This window comes from Eptatretus burgeri, chromosome 5 (assembly GCF_056783735.1).
Source record: "Eptatretus burgeri isolate ZD-2024b chromosome 5, Ebu_testis_v1, whole genome shotgun sequence".
In the NCBI taxonomy this organism is placed as follows: Eukaryota; Metazoa; Chordata; class Myxini; order Myxiniformes; family Myxinidae; genus Eptatretus; species Eptatretus burgeri.
Window position 1 is genome coordinate 73,240,151 of NC_140965.1, and position 21,403 is coordinate 73,261,553.

Consider the following 21,403-nt stretch of genomic DNA (forward strand, 5'->3'; position numbering starts at 1 on the left):
GACTCATTCTCACTGACTGATATTAAAGATCAGTCCCTACCTTCCGTGTGTCGAAGAAAGCTGAAATTTTGCGTGCCAATGGACATCGAAGCGAGTACACCGGAAAAATTCACAGAATCGGCCATAAATTAAAATATAAAACTATAAAAGCTGACCAGTTTACGTTTTGTAAAAACTACTGGTTGTCCACGACTCACTCATCACTTTACTTATGGATACTGTAAAAATGCGAGCTTCAGTGTTCTCTCTGATCAGTTTCCTCCTTGCTTGGTCATCCAATTTGGAGGGACGACCTGATCTCGGCAGAGAAAATATAAATAAGCAACATCCATAAATTAAAATATAAATAAATGAAAAGAAATGAAAGAAAAATAGAATAGAACACAATGTGTGAGCACACCCTGTTCGGAGTATGTAAAGCCAGCACATGACAAACTGCATCAAGATACCTCCACTGTTTCTCTTTTATTTTATTTTAATCGATCATCATTATCAAAATCAGCAACTATGTGCATTTGGGACAGAATGCAGCAATAAATTTTCAAAGCAGCACATATAACAAGCAGGTAATGGTGCCTGCTGAGGTGCCACCCTCTGGGGACTGACAGGATTGCTGAGAGGTACTCACCTTGTCTGGGGTTGACCTGTGACTGGACTATAAATTGTCACTAGTGTTTAGCAGGCAGGGCATTGCCATTCATCGGATTTATCATTCATCAACAAGTGTGCCATTCATTGGATGCGATTTTAAGCTTGGTGACCTATCTGCAAGCATTCACTGGTGGACATTACTTATCCTCTGGGTGATCCCCTCAGTGTCTAACACAAGAGTAGGCCATTATTTGCCACTCAATTTCATGTGGTGCCCAGCAAACCCTGTTTACAACCAGGGGAAAAAAAAAACACAAACAGATTGCTGCGCTACCTGGATAATTGGCCACCAAAGGTGGCCTGCCCCTGAGGTCCCTGGAAAGAAGAGAGAAAACTGCAACACTTTCAAATTCCTTTCCAAATTCTATTTTGGATTTCAAAATGCAGTGAGGTTCCAGAACTTCTGCTTCTTTGCTGTAAGAAGGACCTCATTCTCAATGTTTATGACACGCAGTCATTTCAACAACTTGTGCATATGTAGAACACCGCATATGTAAACGAGAATGGCACTCGGCATGCCTACGCCAGACTGACCAGTTCACGTTTTGTATCCCACTGATATCAAAAATCTAATCAATTCGTCCTTGTCACACACCCAGCCTGTCTACCAAGTTTCATACGAATCCGTCCACAACTTTTGAGACCTATTGCGATATATAGTTTTTGGTCTTGTCTCACAATGGTGAAGAATCACTTTAAAAATTCGAGTATCCGGATCCAGATTTTCATCAAAATTTGATCAATTTATCTTTGCCACACACCAAACCTGTCCACCGAATTGCGTCAGCAACAACGTTTTGAGATATCCTGCTCACAGACCGACAGGGGTGAAAACATTACCTCCATCCACCTTCGGTGGCAGAGTTAACTATACTGTGTCTTGCTTTTTGTCCAAAAGACAAGGGTAATATTGTAGCACTTCGATATTGTTCCACAAATGTTGGGCTCTTCACCTTCATATTTTTTTCAGTTCATTGTGTCCATCAGGAGGCTTCCCATGTCAGCATTCAATTAAAATTCTGTTTAAATGATTTGTGACAGATAGCATTCAGATAGAATGTTTAATATTGTAATGCAGTTGCATCATCCACTGATTTCTACTTAACTTTTGAGTACCTGAGATAAAAAATTTTTTATTATAGATCTCACTTAGTTTCCTTCTTTTTAATGTCCAAATAACAAGATTGAAAAACATTGCTCAGGCTTTATTTACAGGCCAAACTATCGCTTTATCAAAATTGGTCCTCCATGACCTAGTGCGATTTGTTGCCTTTCAACAAATAACTGTGATGTGGGATTTTGTGTGAGATTTTCAGGAAATTACTACTCAACTGTCTGAATGTACGTCATCCCCATTATTCACCATTACCTCCGATTCCCACCCAACAGACCTAACACATCATTACCTGTTTTAAAGCCATGATGTAAATTAATGTGCTCATGATTTATTGAATTTAATATAACGAGCATAACCCGCGCTCTGTGCGACATGTTGGGGTGGGTGTGTTTGAGAAAGGAACTGATGCAGAGTATCAGTAGTAATTTTACTTTAATGCAGTAAGTGGAATACGATTTCACTGTTTCAGAACCATTTTATTTACTTTTTTTGTACCATACACCTCATATGGTCTTTGAGATAATGTAAGCCGAATATCACGTTACTCGAGCGCAGAACAAAGTCGAAGATAGCGCGACACGAAACCACAAACTCGGAAATAATATATAAGATTTTTACAGTTATCTATGGTTCATGAGAGAGCTGATAAATACCTTTCTTGAACACATCAACTTGAATAAATAAAAGCAGTTGGCTTTTTTAGTGTTCTCCTCTGAGTGCATTGAGTCCTACAAGACTTTATGACATCGTGGTTAACTCGTCCATTCGAAACCTGAGGTGTCAGTGGTTTAATTCCAACCCAATCCGTGCCATACCAAATACTTGAAAATGGTATTTTCTGCTTCCGAGCTTGATGCTCAGAATTTAAAGGACGAAGAAACCCCGTAAAGTTGACTGTTGACATCTATGGGGAGGTGAAAATTATCTTTATATCAATTTCCTTGCTGAGTATGGAGAGCAAAGTGATGCCACAAAGACATTGTTGCTACCTACAGTGCCCTGGAAGGAAGGCCCTTCCAGGTCTCAAAGTATGTGTGTGTGTGTGCGTGTGTGCGTGTGTGTGTGTGTGTGTGCGTGTGTGCGTGTGTGTGTGTGTGTGTGTGTGTGTGTGTGTGTGTGTGTGTGTGTGTGTGTGTGTGTGTGTGTGTGTGTGTGTGTGATTTTTGATTTACAATTGCAAAACTTATGCAACATTTGCCACAAACAATGTAATTAATTACACAGTAATGGCTAGATCTTTGAAGTTAAAAGAAGCCAAATAATTAATTACATGTAAAACCTCAAACATTGTTTACTTATTGACTTGTTATGTAGCAAATGTGTGGTGCAACATGTTGGTGAAACAATCCAGAGATGTAATGTAAGAATGAACGCACACAGAAGCAGCACGAGAAACCCAGATAAAACCACTGGTTGTCCACTACTCACTCGTTACTTTACTTATGGATACTGTAAACATGCGAGCTTCAGTGTTCTTTCTGATCAGTCTCCTCCTTGCTTGGTCATCCAATTTGGAGGGATGGCCTGATCTAGACAGAGTCTTGTTGGTACCATATGCCTTCCATTTATGAATGATTGTCTTGACTCTGCTCGAAGGAATATTCAAGGTCTTTGAAATATTTTTTTATACCCATCCCCTGAAACCCAGCAGAGGAAACCTACAGGAACGCTGATTTTATTCTGGAATCAGCATAATCACTACAAATTAACACAGGTGGAGGCCAATTAACTTGGTGTGTGATTTTGAAGGTGATTGGTTACACCTGAACTAATTTACAATCACTATTATAGGGGGGTGGACACTTTTCCAACCAAGATATTCTAGTTTTGTATTTTTAATTAATATTCTGAAATTTATATAATTTGTTTTTCACTTGGAAGTTGTGGGTTACGATGTGTAATAAAGGTGGAAACTAGAGGGGGAGCACTCGGGAGAGTGCAAAACCTCTGCCGCCAATACTGCTGGGTCACTCAAGTGAACTTTATATCTTATTCATTAAATATGATGTCAACAGTGCTGACAGTTATAGTTCTTTTCTACATTTTTTTTTTGGGGGGGGGGGGTTGGAAATCACTTAAAACATGTAGAAATACACAAAAAAGAAATCGAAATTTTGTTGAAAAAAAAGTTGCAAATTTTTTTTTTCTCTAACAATTATTTGTGGTGGGGGGGGGGGGGTTGGAAATCACTTAAACCATGTAGAAATGCAAAAAAAAACATTTTTTTTCTCAAACAATTTTTTGGGGGAGGGGGTTGGAAATCACTTAAAACATGTAGAAATGCAAAAAAAAACAATTTTTTTTTCTCTAATAATGTAGGCAATAAACAGACAACACAGACAGACAGACAGACAGACAGACAAACAAACAAAATAACAAAATCAACTGACCAATATGCTTTTTATTATTATTATTATTTTTTGTGTACATTGTCGAGGCTTGTATGAGAACTAACACGCAACGCACAGCAAGGGGAGCATGAGACAAGATAGGCGGGAGAGGGAAGGACAAAACAGTGGGGAACAGAGACATTAGAAAAATGTTCCAATTTGCAAGTACCAAACGGACCCAAATGCAATACCCTCTCCTTCGGCGAGGGTGACAAGGGTAAGGCTAAATGACTACAAAGGTGTGATTTTTTTCCACATTATACATAAACATTCCACATGACAAGCTCATAACCGCATTGGACAGAGCAGTGGATAAAGCATTTTCAGGAGGTAATAAAGTATACGTTGGAGTCTATCAAAAACGAGCAAACTGATCTGTGAAGCAAAATCAAAAATCATGTAGTTTTTTTTAAAAAAGATGCTTAAAGTATGAAATTTCTCCTAAGCAACAGTTTCTTTACATTTGGCAACAGGATACTCCAGCAGACAGTAGGGATATCCATGAGTTCAGTTCTGGCCCCTTTCTTTGCAAATTTATTGCTGCACATGTACGAGTCTGATTGGGTCCAGAACATGTGCAGGGATGAACTAACAACTGAAAAGCTTGTCGATGTTTTCTGTGGAGAGATGTAGATGGAGTCGTCAGTGTTCGGAGTATGGTACATCACACAGATGAACAAGAGGTGAGAGTGGAGGGGAGGTCACACCCAGAGGTACTCCTGGGGGTTTGGAGGTGTAAGGTCAGTACAGTAGCAGTGAGAAATTAAGTTCTTGATGAGTTGCACTCCACTGCCGGGGCGTGGTTCAGGCCGATCAGATCGAAAGAGACAGTAACTGGGGAGAGACTCTGAGGAGTCGGGGAGATGCCCCTGTGGGAGGAATGATTCTGTGAAACAGATGATGTCTGGTTTATCGGTAGTGCCCTGGATCGAGAGATCTGTCAGGTTAGAGCGGAGGCACTCTCCGGAGACACAGACAAGCGGAGACACAGCAAAGCCTTCAAACTGTGAGGTACACACAGTTAGAGATGGGGGGGGGCATTTGGATGGGGCAGGATGGGGGAGAGGCTTTTCAGGGATAAGGTCAAGCCTGGGGGGGTGAGGGGAAAGGCTTGAGTATGGGGGGAAGGGGTGAGGGGGAAGGCTCTAGTATGTGGGGTGTGAAGGGAAGGTGATGGTTTGTGTGTGTGTGTGAGGTGCGACTGAAGGCTTGATTGTGTGGGTTGCAGGTGAAGGTTTGACTGTGTGTCATGTAGTGGAAGGTTTTTAAGGGAGAGGTGAAGGGGAAGCATTTTGGGGTGGGGTGAGGCAGAAGCATTGAGAGAGTGGTGTGAGGAGGGATGCAGAAAGAGGGGACGTGAAGCTTTGATGGTGTTTGGTGGGGGTGGTTTGCTTTCCCTCATTCCATATTCCTGTTTTTGACAGACAAAGATCCAGATCATGGGATGCGGTATTAGAAAGCTTGTTAAACACATGGAGAAACGCTGTGCTGTGTGAGCGGTGATGAGGAGGGGAGGATGTGGGGGAGGGGGAATTGTGGATGAGGTGCAGAGAAGACAAAAACCTCAGAAAAATAATCCTTTTGAAGAAGATGAAGACATATATCATGATGGAGAATAAGAACATGCAGAGTTTTTAGGGAAAAACGAGAGAAGAAGGGGGGGGGGGAGGGAGAATGTAGAACCATTAGCAGGAAGAAATTAAACAGAAAAGTTTGTCCCAGTCTCACTGTATCTTGGCCTTCAAATCTGCTGTTGATGTTTCTCCCTTTCTCTACTGTTCCTTTTGTCCTGATCTGTCAGTGTACTACCTCTTTCCCGAACCCTGACGATGTATCCAAAAATAAATTTCCATTGATAATTAATTAAATTAAACTAGAGAGTTTATAGAATTCCTTACTCCTCACAGTCTTGAGATTAAGGACATGGGAATGGTCTTTTCAACTCTTGCTTTGTATTTCCAACCAAAATCTATGTTTCCTACGAGCCACAATTTTGTCTGAGATTCGATATTCCCCAACACTGAAAGCGAGAGCGGCAAATTTGATTGGTCGAGATGGCGTAAAATGGCATAACATTTTGTCCAAGTGCTGCTGAGCTGGAGGTTTTTGGAAGTGCCAACAAGGCGACTTGTGTTCTTCAGTGTTCCAGTGTGTAATTAAGTGGAAATGAAATAAAACAATACAATGACGTCTATCGACAGACACAAAAAGACACGAGGATATTAGACGCAGGTGGAGGCCATTCAGCCCATCATGCCGGAACCACATCAACACCACATTAATTTATCAACACCAGATCAAATTAGAAAACACCAAATGTATTTTTTTTTAAATAAAGTGTTTTTGTGTTTTTCAAAAAAAAAAGTTTTTGTATGTTTTTTTTTCCCCCACGGGGGAGAGGACATGGGCTTGGGTTAAAAAACACAACATCAATCACACAACACCCCTTGACGAGACCCCACCAACAGCACTCCGTACACATGCACACAATCACCCATCAATGCTCAAACTACCAAAGGTCCTGCCAACATCCGCACACCCCTCTGTCTCCAAAACTTCCAGGAACCTATCTAATTCCAATTTGAACTTATCTGCTGTTTCTGCTGCCACAACCTTTCCAAGGAGACCATTCCATGCATTAACTACTCTGAGTACAAGTCCCCTGCCTTACTACCCATCTTAACTCTCCTCTTCTTTACCCTCAGGCTATGGTCCCTGGTCCTGTCACTGTCTACTCTGTTGAACAATTCTTTACCCTCAGGCTATGGTCCCTGGTCCTGTCACTGTCTACTCTGTTGAACAATTCATCTGCACTTATTTTATCTATACCTTTTATTATCTTAAACATATCTATCATATCTCCTCATAACCGCCTCCTTTCTAGTGTATAAAGCCCTGTCTCCTTTAGCCGCTCCTCATAGCGAAGTCTAGCTTGGCCCGGAATCAATCTAGTAGCCCTGCTCTACCCTGAACCCTCTCGAGCATCTATGTCCTTCCCGAGTTGTGGTGACCAAAACTGCACACAATATTCGAGATAAAGTAAACCAAGATTACAGATAAAATGAACGGACAGAGTGAACCAATTGCTTAACCTGCTATGCTCTTCGCGCATGGGCTATTAAATGGTGTTGATCGGTTCTGAGCCACTTCACCCAAATTGATGAAATAATTGTTCTGAACATGTTGCATGTTGGGTCATGCAGTTTCTCCATCCAGTTCCTCCAGGCAATGTTTTCCTGAACAGATCCATGGTGTCTTTCTGCTATATTTTTTGTCCCTGTGTTGCTGTTTGTGTTTAACCTTACCTTGTTTCTTGCTGATTTAACTCGTGGGGTGTGAATGATAAAGGATCAACATAACAGAGTTAAAAGCAGTCACTTGTGCTTAAATTAACGACAAAAAGCCAACACTGGCATATTTGGTTGACACCAGAATGAAATAACTTTCAAAAGAACAAAGAAACTTAAGATGTTTCCTTAATAAAAAAGAAATTAGTTGTGGTTCCTGCAATTATTCAACCATTTTTTTTTATGCCTTTGTAGCCAAAGACCAGAAGCATGATGTTTTTGGGTTCTTCATTCGGCTGTCTGTCCATCCATTCGTCTGAATATCCATTCTTGTGTCTGTCTGTCCTTGTGTCCATCCTTTATTGGTTTTTTGTTCTCATAGCTTGAGATTTGTGAACCACTCGAGGAATTTCAACCAAACTTGGCAAAAGTACGGACTGTAATGCAAGGTTGAACTGATTCGATTTTCAGTTTAAAAGGTCAAAGTCCTCTTGTCATGTGCCCTTTTATTGAAAATCTGTTTCTGCAACAAGATAACGTAACCTTTAATTGAAAATCTTTCTTTCCACGATAATGTGTAAACCACGAAAAGGACCTCAACAAAACTTTTCACAAAAGTCCTAACTACAATTCATGGACCGGTTTTGTCTCGCTACTCCTACAGTTCTGGGCTGATTACATCCAGACTTACTGCATAGGATCAGCATGACTCCAGTTAGTGTATCGGGGTGCTTTTATCTTTTCTGTTGGTCTTGGGGGGGGGGGGTGAGGGGGAGGGATGCAATTTCTCTATGTAAATGTGTATCGTGTATCGCCACCTCCAGGTGGGGGAGGGTATTACAAGTCTCTGCCATTTACAGCACAGTATTCCTGTTTTCGTTTTCCAGTGCAGTGAGGTGTTTTGAATTACAAGCAGTAGGTATGTTTTTGCTTCATGTACATAATCCAGGTTATTTATTTTTGTCTACACACAGTGGTCAGTTGCGCTATACACCACCCAAATAAAGGTATGCGTCAGAAGAACGTGTTGCATGCTTGGAACAAGATTGCCCGGAGGACGAGTGTCTCTGCTGGTATACTGTAATACATAGATTAACTGATTCTATTTTGAGGTCAAAAGGTCATAGGTCATGTGCCCTATTCTCACATATCTTTGTTTTCGGGATAATTTCTGAATGATTGAAGAGATTTCAACCAAACTTGTTACACATATATAATGTCACATAAAGATGAACTGATTACATTCTGGGTTCAAAATATTAAAGGTGAAAAGTCATGTAACCTTTCAATGAAAATTTTTGTGACCACATTAACTTGTGAACCACTGAAGTAATTTCAAGAAAACTTGGCACAGGAATGCACTGCAATAAATAATTCACTGATTCAATTTGGGTTCATCAGGTCTAAGGTCACATGTCATATGAAAACTTTTGCAGACCATAATGTGGTTTGGAAGTATCTGATGTCTCCTACTTATCTCTTCTCTCTTATGACCTTCAACATTGCTTTTAACCTTTAATTGAGATCAAATGTAACAATGGGTTGACATCAAATGCAGGTGGAGACATATCCATCGACACATATGCGTTGAATTAAATTTAGTATTTTTTTTTCTCTTTCTTATACTCTTTTTCTTTTCATTTATCTTTTATGTAAATTTTTTTTGCTACGCATGCCACAATCCCTGTGACGAGTTTTGGTTCACATCATAACTGAAGCTTCTTGCAATCATTTTACATGAGGTTTGTGACAGCTTCTTCACAGTGCGTCTGGAAGAGTGAGACAGCACTGCTTGTCATGCCATTTTGTGTGCTCTGACAGGGCCAAATGAGAGTCCAACACTCCATCGGAGCCTGGTGAAGACTGATAGTCAGGAAGAACGAGTGAAGCCCATTCCTCCTTTCAGCTCCATGTTCATATTCAGCCCAACCAACCCGTATGACTTGCTTTGTCGACTTTATCACTTAAAATCCTCACAATTTATTTATCCATATTCATTATCATCTTTATGATATTGTCAAGATGCATTTATACCCATATTTTGCATCATTACTGTCTTGGGATGATGAGTGCAGCGTTTGTTCTCATCCTTTTTATTTTGGGAGTCGCAAGATATCTCTTTATTCACATAAGTTCTCTGACACTGAGTTCCATCTCCTGCAAAATAATATCTGAATAAAATTGCTTTTACAGTGGTTGATGCGAGCAAAGGGGACTACAAGCCGGTAGGCGACATGGGTGGTCGCTACATAATTGCATACTCGTCGTACAGTTTTTGACGAATCGGGCTGAAAATTTTTGACAAAGAGGGTGATTACCGTGCGCATAAAAGCACGGAAGGCGATTTTTGATTTTCGAAAAAAAAATTGTATAAAAATATTTTTCGAATGTTTTTCAAAAATTTCAAAGTCCCGTTGCTAGGCAATGGTGGTGTCCATAGCAACGGTGCTCAAAAGCATACAACTAAATCCTGGTATGAACCGAACCTACCAGTCAAGTTTCATCAAAATCGGTTGACTCCTCTGGCCTCCAGAGCTGTCCATTACATACATACAGTCAGACGGAAAATCTGAGAATAATGGTAGTCTCGTGACCACCCAATAATCTTGAGTATGCTGTCCAATGGAAGAATTAAACCTGGTGTTGGCTCAGTGGTTAGGGTGGCGGCTTGGGATCCTAGGGTCCTGAGTTCAAGCCCCGTCGGCCACTGAATTTATACACCAGGGGGGTTGACTCAGCCTGTCATCCTTCCGAGGTCGGCGAAATGAGTACCAGTTCCAGTGTGTGTACTGGTAGAGGGGCACTGCATCAGCGACACAGTCGTGCTTCAAGAAATGATAGCTACCCCGGCAGCTAAGCTGCCATACGACCACCCACCACCAATGGAAGAATTTAACTTGGTTATCTGAGCTGCAGAATAAATGTTAAAGTTCTCCCACTGGTGTTATTTAACAGAAATACTTTGGGCCGGTACCCTGATCATATTCCACATTTCTTTTTATACACATAGTTGAGGCTTGTGGAAGAGCTAGCACACTGGAACGGATCAGAGCGTAACAGACAAAAACAAGAGGGGGAGCACTCGGTAGAGTGCAAAACCTCTGCCGCCAATACTGCTGGGTCACTTAAGTGAACCTGATATCCTTTTCATTGTAGGTCAAAACGAATCAGACTCTACTGAACCACGATTGAATAAACTAAACTAGATCGACGAGCATGTAGAAATGCCAAAAAAATAAAATCGAAATTTTTTTGAAAAAAAAGGTGCAAAATTTCTAAAAAGATATTTTCTCTAACAATTTTTTTGGGGTTGGAAATCACTTAAAACATGTAGAAATGCAAAAAAAATTCAAATATTTTTCAAATAAAATCGAAATTTTTTTGAAAAAAGTTGCAAAATGTTTTTTTTCTCCAACAAATTTATTTTTTTTTTTGGTTGGAAATCACTTAAAACATGTAGAAATGCAAAAACAAAAATTCAAATATTTTTTCAAAATGGTCACCATAGCGCCCATATTGGACTTTGGACCAAGTCCAAAATCTAATGGCATGATCCTTGGACCATACCTAATCCCCCCACCAAGTTTCGTCGAAATCCGTCCAGGAGTTTTTTCCGTAATACTGTTCACAAACAAACAAACAAACAGAAAGGGGTGAAAACAGTAACCTCCGTCCATCTTCGATGGCGGAGGTTAACAAGATGCAAAACACACATGCATGAAGAAGGAAACTCCAAGGAGGAAAAAATGAAAAATTCGGAGAGATTTCGGTGTGGTTAAGTAGTTCAGAAAAACGATATAAAATGCACAACCAACCAACAAATCGTACGAAGGTTTTGAAACATTTTAAAACATTTTGATGCTACACTACTGATTTGGAAACAAACAGGAAAGAGCAGATGTATAGCCTCAGCTGACATGAGTGCTGAGTGAACGTAAGTGATGCTGTAACCAAGGAGACAAAACAGTACAGAATAATGGCTGCAATAGGAGTTTGCTGCCTGGATTAAAGAAATTTAATATTGCAAAATTGAGGTAATATATATGTGTGTGCAATAAAACACACACTTATATATTATACAAGCAGATGGCACGTTTTTTTTTTAATATTTTGTTTGATACATAGTCAAGGCTCATGGAAGAGCTACTCGTGGAACGGATCAAGATATAACAGACAAAAACAGGATACAAAATGCGCATGCATGTGGTGGACAAAAGGGATACAGAAGGAAACTCCAAGTGGGGGGAAAAAACGGTAAATTGGAAGGAGGAGGAATTTGGGTGGGGATAATGATGGGAAAAAAGATCATGGTTTAGCGATGGAGATAATCTGAGATGGTGGTGAACAGCTGCTTGAAGACCTGGAGGGAATAATGAGATTGAAAAGGATGTGGAAGTTGATTCCACGGGTAGGAAAAAAGAGGAACAAATGAGTGGAGGTGAGCAGTGATCCTGGATTTAGGTAGTTTCACCGGAAGGGGTTGATGGTGGAACGTGTGAGCCCTGCAGAAGCCTGGGGGGGGGGTGGGGGTGGAACAGAAGGCAGAAAGACTACCGACCTGTCTGTGATGGCGAAGTGACAGACCCATTGACTCAGATTCAGCGTGGGAGATTCCAATAATCTTGAAGATATTGGTTTCTACACTATCACGCAACATGCGAGTCAGTGGAGCCAGCCCAGAGGAAAGAGCAGTACTCCACCAAGCTGTGGATGAAGGCTTTGTAGGTGGATAGGAGTTCAGGTGTGCCAAGGAAGGACTTTGCACAACAGAGGATGACCAGTTGGTGGCTGGTTTTGGAGGCCATTCTTGAAATGTGGTTTATCCAAAAAAGACCATGGCTGGTAGTGAGACCCAGGAGTTTGTATGACTGAACCTCCTCAAGAGGAAGAGGATACATTTCTTAATGAGTTGAATGTTTGAACTCTAATCATTTTTCCTTACAACAAGATCTAATAGATGACAGAAAATGTAAGGATAACAAAGTGACACTGGGATGAGAGAGAGAGAGAGAGAGAGAGAGAGAGAGAGAGAGAGAGAGAGAGAGAGAGAGAGAGAGAGAGAGAGAGAGAGAGAGAGAGAGAGAGAGAGAGAGAGAGAGAGAGAGATAGACAGAGACAGACACACCTGCAAGTAGGATGAGTGGAAGTGGGTTGAGTTAACAGAGATAAAACCAATCACGTGTATAGGGATGAAAGATGACATGAGTGACAATGTATTGCTGTTTTGAAATGCTGCAGGGAAGTGTTGTTAGATCGACTTAGGCAATTCCATAACTCGGGTAAACAGGAGTGGAGGTGAGCAGCAAGATTTTATCGCTTTGATTCGGAAGTAATGATGACAAACCTGTGCTTTACCCATACAAGGAAATGCTAATATTTTCCGCACGGACCAAACATACAAATATGTTCTTTCATATTAATCGAGCCTGATGTCCAATTCGAGTGTGTGCAGTACCTAGCTCCTGGTTGCATTATTTCTGGTGTCACTGCTGTTCTGCTGATGCAGTCCCCCCTGTATATTAAGGCAGGAATTTGGAATTTGCTCAAGAAGATAGTGAATACTCACCTGCTCTTTATCAAAACACATCCTCAGATCTTTAACATCCATCAGCTAAGGTAAACAGATGGGTCTTCAGCTTAATGTCCATCTGGAGGGTGGCTTACTTGTTGATGTGAAACACCGGAGTGACATGCATAGTGGGGTCAACAATCAAACACAATTGAGATAGCCCAAATGTGAGTACAATAGTTCTGACCTGAGATTATATGAATTGTGACCCTTTAACATTATATCAGATTTCTTTATTATGATAGTAACACATAAACCTATTTTTTATTTCTTCAAAATTTTATTCTTCTTTTGTTTCCTAATTTGAATTTGACCTCAAGCGCTATTGTTACCAGATTAAAGTTTTTTGTCAATTGTATGTAACACTTGTCAACATCTATTAACTTCATTCAGCTTAATCACACTCGCATCCTCCTTATGCACTCCTCCAACCCTCTATCATGGCAATGGGTTTTGTGATTAATACGACATGAGTACTTATGCTGTTCATGGTGCTGCTTCCCCCAAATACCACCAGATTGAGACATGTCTGTCATTACATTGTGAATCTTCGCTATTTTGAGATGACCATCTTGTGTGTCATCGGCCTGAGTAGTGTGGCGTTGGCTGCTGAGGACCCCGTTTATCCAGACTCACCAAAAAACAAGGTAGAACATGCAAGCTGCAGGAGACGGAAGGCAGTTTTTTAATGTCTGCCGCAATAATGGCCTTGCATACTGCCTGCAGTGCAGTGTTTGTTATCACGTGTTACAGTGCATTGTGATTATAGCATGAGACAATTCAGTGTGTGATGTCTATCTTTTGGGAATTGTTGGAGTTTGCAAACCGGAAGCAGTGAAACCATTGTGGCTGCACAATAACAGCTTGTGACATGGAAAACTGACTTGGGGAAATAATTGGACCATGTGATTCAAGTGCACAATCGTCTCGGCTCGTTGGTTCACTGCTTACAAGCTGCTGTTTTCCTTGTATACTTTCAGGCTCATTACAGGCATAGCTCTGATGACTGTCATTACTCTTCACAACAAAGAATCAAGAAATCAGTCAAATAGCGAATGATAAGATCTATGAATTGGAGTGCTCTCTTCATGATCAAATGTTTATTATTTTTTCCACAGGTGCTGGCTTACTTTGACTATCTGTTTACAGGAGTGTTCACTTTTGAGATGGTCATCAAGGTGAGGCCATTTCTCTTGAAGCCGAGACATTCTTTACAAGTGAATGGCAACAAAGCACAACAACTGAAGTTTTTTTTTTTCTTATTTTAAAAGTATACTGTGTTTGTCTAACTTTATATTTTTATGGTACCCCCATGAGTTATCTTCCTTCCTCTTGCTTCATGCATTAACATTTCAGTCTTAATTTCATGAACATCTGTATTCCATCTGGAAAATGGGAATCCAGTTTCATAAAGCTGGATAATCAAGTTCAAAGACCAGTTTCCCCTGCAGGCTGATTGAACATGTTAACCATTGGCAACCCATGAGGAAACTTTTCGACCATTTTTTGTAAACTCCAAATTATTGGTCAGAATGGTTCGAAGTTTGTAAACATTCTCACCTAATGGTAAATCCTTTTCTCAAATTTACTCTTTGTCCATCTGTCGCTGAAACTTGTGAATGACAGAGCAGATTATTTTTCATGAATTATTCACCTTTTTTATTTGTGTTATGGAATAATAGTTTAGGAAGGAGGGTACAGGACAAAATCTGCATTGTTTAGTTTCAGGTACGTTTTCACCTCCACTTTCCCCCACTCCCACCCACCACCAACTAATATTTTACTTTCGTAATTATGATGCCTTTGTGGATCTTTATTTTTTAATTTGTAAGCTAAATTCCATTTCCTGTCTTCTCCTCTCCCACACCACTCTGAAACCACCCAATTTATCCCCTTGCTTTCCCACTCTTTCAACATAGATCATTGATTTGGGCCTGGTGCTCCATCAAGGCGCCTACTTTCGTGACCTGTGGAACCTCCTGGATTTCATTGTTGTGGCTGGAGCACTAATTGCTTTTGCTCTACAGTAAGGGCTTCTGTATATAGATACAGATATTTACTTTATTTACGAAACAAATCTTTCGTCGAGGATCTTTCACAATTAACAACATAAACGTTCCAATCAAAATTTTTTTTAAAACCATGATAACAGACAATGAATGTCACATTTTGTTTTCCAGCTTCCACGAAATAGTGGGACTAGCAAAACACTCCAATAAATTATGATAACATGGTTGAGAAATAAACCGATAAAAAATTATACTTGCAAAGATAGAATTAAAAGTGTAAGAATGTTGTGGCAGAATTTATCGTGGTGGTGAAAGTGATCAAGATGTTCAGTTGATTTGTTTGACTGTCAGGCTATTACTTACTTTGTTTCTGGAGACCACATATTTTGCAGTTCCATACAGGCACTTGATCAGACGAGAAAGCTATTGAGAGGATAGCTCAGTGGTAATGCACTCACCTTTGAGCTGTGTCGTTGGAATTTGATGACCAGTCTGTCTATACATTGCATCCTGTTACTTTGCAGGCAAGGGCATTGAATCAGAGATTACATAATCATTGGGAGTGAGAGATCGTGTGAGGGAGGTGGATCATCAGCAAGCTGCCAACAACATTTACTTGCAGATGTGAAAACATTTATTTGCTAACATTTACTTGCAGATGTGAAACTACTTACAATACCTTTTTAAAAGAGGATACATTCTGTTGTACTGTGGAAAAATGACAGATTCCTTCCTTATTTACATCAGCAGCATATCCATGCCTCCATTATTATTATGCAGGCAGCAGACAAAATAAATACTTCACCCCTGGTCAAATGTGCATGTGATAGGTAGATAGATCATAAAAGTGGGATAAGTCCAGCTCATTTGATTATCTTCCCACCATCTCTGAGTAAATCGTCCCTTAGAATGTCAGCCATTTGCTGTTTCAAACCTGGGTTTGTCACTGAGCCCCAGACAGACAGCCTCCAACTGTAGTTTGTTTGTGGTGATGTTCCCAGGGATGGTTTGTTGGATCTTTGTGAGGTTCTTCTTTATCATTCTCATTGCTCCAATTATTATCACTGGTCCAATTTCAGTGCTCTTCAGCTTCCAGGATGTTTTCACTTCATTCTCGAGGTCTTGCTATTTGGTCATTTTTTTTTTTATTTCTGCATTATTTAGACCAAAATCACTGGGTACTGAAACCTAAATTAACAATGCCTTCTTTTCCTTTTTGTATCTGAGTCCTATATCCGGTCACAGTGCTTTGTTTTCTATGTTCACCCTGGATGGGATCATCAGGTCGTACGTGAGCATTATGTCCTTGTTTTCATCAATTGCTTTTGGTTCATGTTTCCATGACTTTTCTGGAACTGGGATATTGAAATTTATGCAGATGTGCCATTGGATTATTGTGCATACCTTGTTGTGCGTTTGTGTGTTCAGCTGTTCTGCCATGAGTTTTTTTTACATCCTGATAGGAGGTGACTCGTGATTTCTGTTTCTACCTTGCAGAATCTACACTTGTCCAATTGGTTCAGTCCTGCCATTTTTTTAAAGCCATTTGTGTCGTGTCCTTGGTATATGGCATTTGTAATGATTCATTCTCCGTCCTTATTGAGCTGACCTCTTCTTAACCATTCCAGTAATCCTTCTTTGTCTATCCCAAATCTGTCCAACTCTTTTTTTTATATTTCTCTGCTCTTTTGTCTTTTTCCCAGTTGTCACTATATATCTGTTGGTGTTTCATCTTGTATTTTTCTTTTGTCTTTTTTCAATTGTTGGGGCTGTATTTGTTGCTGTTTCAGTATGGTGCGTGACATCTTCTATTTGCACTTGTTTCTGGATGTTTTTTTGCAAGGTGAGTACCTTTTCTGGTTTGTTGTGTTCATGCTTGTATACAAATTGTATTTGATAGTCTGTTGAACTTTTCACGTACTCTGCTAATCCTATAGTCGTCGCTCTGTGCACTTGATTGAGTTCCATTAGGCCGCCACCTCCTTCTTTCCTCTGCAGGTACATTCTTGGGATGCACTGATTTTTGTGGAACATTTTGTGGATTGTGAGGGGTTTCCTTGTTTTGATATCTAGTTTCTGATTTCTGCTTGTGGCCAGTTTACTATTCCACAGTTGTATTGGAGCACTGGTACGGCTAGTTGGTTGATGGCTTTGATTTTGCTTCTCGGGGTGAGATATGTTTTCAGGATCAGCCTCGTTATACACAAGTATTCTTTGGTAATTGTTTTGCGCATTTCTTTGTGACATATTTGGTGGTCTTCTTCTGCTCCGATGTATTTGTATGAACTATCGTTGTCTAGATCCTGTATTGTTTTGTCAAAGTCGATTTTATGTTGTCCGTTTTTGTTGATTTACCTTGTACGAATGTGCACTTGGCACACTTATTTAGATCAAATTCCATTTGAATGTCGGTGGAGTACCCTTTCACTCATTTTAGTTGTTCCATCAATTTTTCGAATTTGCTGCAGAATTTTACATCAGCTTGATGTGTCACCTTTCCTGTCTCTTTGGAAGGTCTCTTATTGGATGTTAGTGTGTATCCATGTCCTTACTCATGCATGAGGTTACTCAGTGGTCCAAGGTCAGGCAAAACAGGAGGGGAGAATGGCTATCACCCTGGAAGATCCTGTGACGTATCTTCACTCCTGGTCTTTTGATCTTTCCTTCCGAGTGTTGCAATATGAATGTGGTTTTCCATAGCTCCTTTGCTTTCTCAATCAGTTTCATTATGTGGGGGTTGTTCTTGTACAATTACATGCATTGTATCATCCATAAATGTGGAGCACTATCAAAAGCTTTTTTGCAGTTTATCCAGGATGTGCACAATTTTGTTCTTCTGGTTTTACAGTTTTTGAGTACGGCCTGTTTCATAGTAGGTGGTCTATTGTTTCCATAGCATCCTCTTTTGCATCCCTTCTGTTCTGCCTCTGGTCCTCCTTCTTGTATTAGGTGGTGGTATGTCATTTCTGTGATGATTGCCAGCAAATGTTTTGTGTTGTTGGTGCACATGTTATTGGTCTATACTTGTGAGGTAGTTGTGTTTCTTCATATTTTGGGATTGGGAAGGTGTTACCCTCTGTGAGCCATTCATCCATTACATCAACCCCTTCGATAAGTCCAATGAATGCGTGAGCGTAGTTATTGTGGAGAGCATCTAGTTTCTTTAGCCAGAAATTTCCCTCTGGGCCTTGGCTTTTAAAGTTTGGCATTTTTGCAAGTTGTTCCTTTATTTTTCTTTCATCAATTATCACTGGGGGCATTTCCTTCAAGTGTTGTTTTTTCAATTCCAATTCTTGGATTCAATCTGCCTCCTTGTTCGTTATTTTGGATCTTCATAGATTTCTTTCCAAAAGTTTTCAAGTCTCTCCTTCTCGGAGTTGGGGTGGGGGTGGAGAGGCTTGTTACATCTTGCTTTTGTTTCCTTCGTTCAAGGTAAAATCTCTTCAGGTTGTCTTCAAACAATTGGTTTTCTTTGCTCCCTTTGATAACTTTGCCGTAGTTTTATTTTATATCTTCTTTGCTATCATTTCTATTTTGAGTTTGTTTTCAGCAACCATCCGCACATGACAGCGTGCTCGTCACACTCCACATGTTTCGATTTTCCAGCCAATCACATCACGTGCCTTCTGGTTGAATGGTTTGCATTAGCAGGAACAATCGTCTGGGTGGCAGACGCATGGTTGTTCTGTGCGGATTATGCGGTTTTACTGTGCGAGTCATAATCCGTGGCGATGCTCACCATAACAGTCAGGAGGTGCATCTGATGCATAAACAATGATTTGGATATTGTTGGTTCGATATTTATCGGTATGTCATCCTGATGAGGGCAAATAAGCCTGAAGTCTGGATCGGTGGTTCAGTTTGATGTTTCCCTGATGTTGACCACATAATCTTTGTCTGTTTGACAGAGGCTCCAGGCCGAAGCCTCTGTGTTGGAGGCGACGCTTGTTGCACTGTGTTCTATGGGGATAGGTGGGATGCTCATCACACTCCACATGTTTCGATATATATCAAATACCACCCGTCACTTTGCTGACGGGGATACCAAAGGGGGGTGAGAGAAGAAGGGTGGGGCAAGGGAAGGCAGGTGTGCGGTGAAGCGTTAATTATGATTCATATTTTCTCATCAAAATTATTCTGTATAGAATACCAGTAATATAAAGATGGAAACAAAATAATGACTGAAATCCATTTTCTACCGGTCAAATTATTAATAAGGCCTGGAGACGAACACCACCTTGACACGTCCGGCGACAAACTCCCATCTGGACATAAATACCACCCAGTCATGTTCCGAGACAAACACCGCCCGGACACATCTGGAGGAAAGCTGTCCAAAGACAAACTCCCATCCGGAGACAAACTCCCATCCTGAAATAAATTTCAGTCTGGAGATAAACTCCCATCCGGATTTAAACACCACCTGGGCATGTCTGGAGACAAACACTGCCCGGGCACGTCCGGAGACAAATACCGTCCAGACATGTCCAGAGGCAAACACTGCCCAGACACGTCCAGAGACAAACACAGCCTGGACACGTCCAGAGACAAACTCCCGTCCAGACATAAATATCGCCCGGATACATTCGGAGACAAACACCGCCAGACGCATCCAGAGCCAAACTCTCCAGAGACAAACGCTACTCGGACACGTCCACAGCCAACCTCCCATCCAGAGACATCCGATGATATACTCACGCCCGGACGCATCTGGAACCAAGCTCTCCGGAGACAAACACCACCCCGGACATGTCCAGAGACAAACTACCATCTGGACATGTCCGGAGATAAATACCATCTGAACACGTCTGGAGACAAACCCTGTCCAGACACATCCGGGGACAAATAATGCCCAGACATAACCACCGTCACCTTTCGTGGCTTTTATCCAGGCCGATATTTTATCTAACAGCTCGGGTATGTCGAGAGAGAGAGAGAGAGAGAGAGAGAGAGAGAGAGAGAGAGAGAGAGAGAGAGAGAGAGAGAGAGAGAGAGAGAGAGAGAGAGAGAGAGAGAGAGAGAGAGAGAGAGAGAGAGAGAGAGAGAGAGCGGGGGAGAGAGGGTGAGAGGGGGAGATATATACATGTATATATATATATATATATATATATATATATATATATATATATATATATATATATATATATATATATATATATATATATATATATATATATATATATATATATATATATATATATATATATATATATATATATATATATATATATATATAGAGAGATGCGGGATGAGGGTTCTGTACTGTATCGGGAAGGGGTAGAGCAAGGATGGGGCAAAGACATTGGGGGTAGGGGAGTTAGCAGAAAGAATATGTTATGCTTTATAAACAAAACACACACACACACACACACACACACACACACACACACACACACACACACACACACACACACACACACACACACACACACACACACACGACTGCTTGGCCGATACCGGCAATTTTTTGGGAATCGGCAGGTTGGAGTCGGTGTGATTACCGACTGCAGTACATACTGTTTTCAACCCAAAAACCATATGTTCACGTTCACCGAAAAACAACGTTGCATTTTTAGACGTTTCAGGGATATGTTCACTTCCATTAATCTTTATAAACAGCTGCGTGTGATGGGGGGAAAAACAAATTTCGCTTGGTAATTTAGAAAACACATTAATATGGCAAACAGTTCGGAAATCTCGTGTTATTTCACAACAACTCGCTCAGAATGTCGAAGCATGAACCACTTGCTCAGGATGACGGAGCACGAACCACTCGCTCTGAATGACTTGATGCAGCAAAAGCGTCTGCATTGAGTGAACCATTCGCTCAGAATGATGTAGCGCAGTACCGCTATTGACTGAATGACGCTCAGCAAGTGGCTAAAGCACTTAAGCCAGCACTCCAATTAAACAGTTGATATGGAACGGCTGGCCAGGTTATGGCTGCGTACCATATAGGATCCATTTAACTTTAAAGCCGGTCTTCAACATGCCCGCAGCAGTTGAATTAATTAAATGAATTCAATCAAATCATGACTTTTTAGTTTATCCACAAAAGAGTTGCTCTTCTACATAGAACAACCGTGGAGACATTGCAAAGTTCAATCACCCATGAAATAAACATTGCAGACAATCTGCCATGTTGCCTGCTCATCTGTGCACGCATCACTTGGTACATCAGTACGCAGCCCGCGCAGATGTTATAACTTTCTTTTAAAAGTTCCATTTTTCACCAGGTTTGCTTTGATTCCCTGTAGAGCACCTCGCAAAATCTCTGAAAATATAGACAGAGATCTGGTAGACGCTCTGGATAGGCAGTCCCTCTGGGGAACAGGGCGCGTGGTCAAGCAGTGAATGCATTAAATCATATAGTTTAATGA

At 40.7% G+C, this 21,403-nt stretch overlaps 1 protein-coding gene across 16 annotated transcripts in view; it reads left to right on the forward strand.

Moving 5' to 3' along the window:
• The window catches only part of LOC147026688 (voltage-dependent N-type calcium channel subunit alpha-1B-like), a 592,527-nt gene that overhangs the window by 365,614 nt on the left and 205,510 nt on the right, over positions 1-21,403 (forward strand). For all 16 annotated transcript variants that reach the window (XR_015058466.1, XR_015058468.1, XR_015058470.1 and 13 more), the window contains exons 22-25: positions 9,267-9,381; positions 13,532-13,661; positions 14,133-14,192; positions 14,934-15,040. Coding sequence is in view for 10 of the 16 variants with exons in the window: in XM_085882404.1 (XP_085738530.1) it covers positions 9,267-9,381; positions 13,532-13,661; positions 14,133-14,192; positions 14,934-15,040 (412 nt within the window). In the remaining 6 variants the exon portion in view is untranslated. The remainder of the gene's footprint in view (positions 1-9,266; positions 9,382-13,531; positions 13,662-14,132; positions 14,193-14,933; positions 15,041-21,403) is intronic.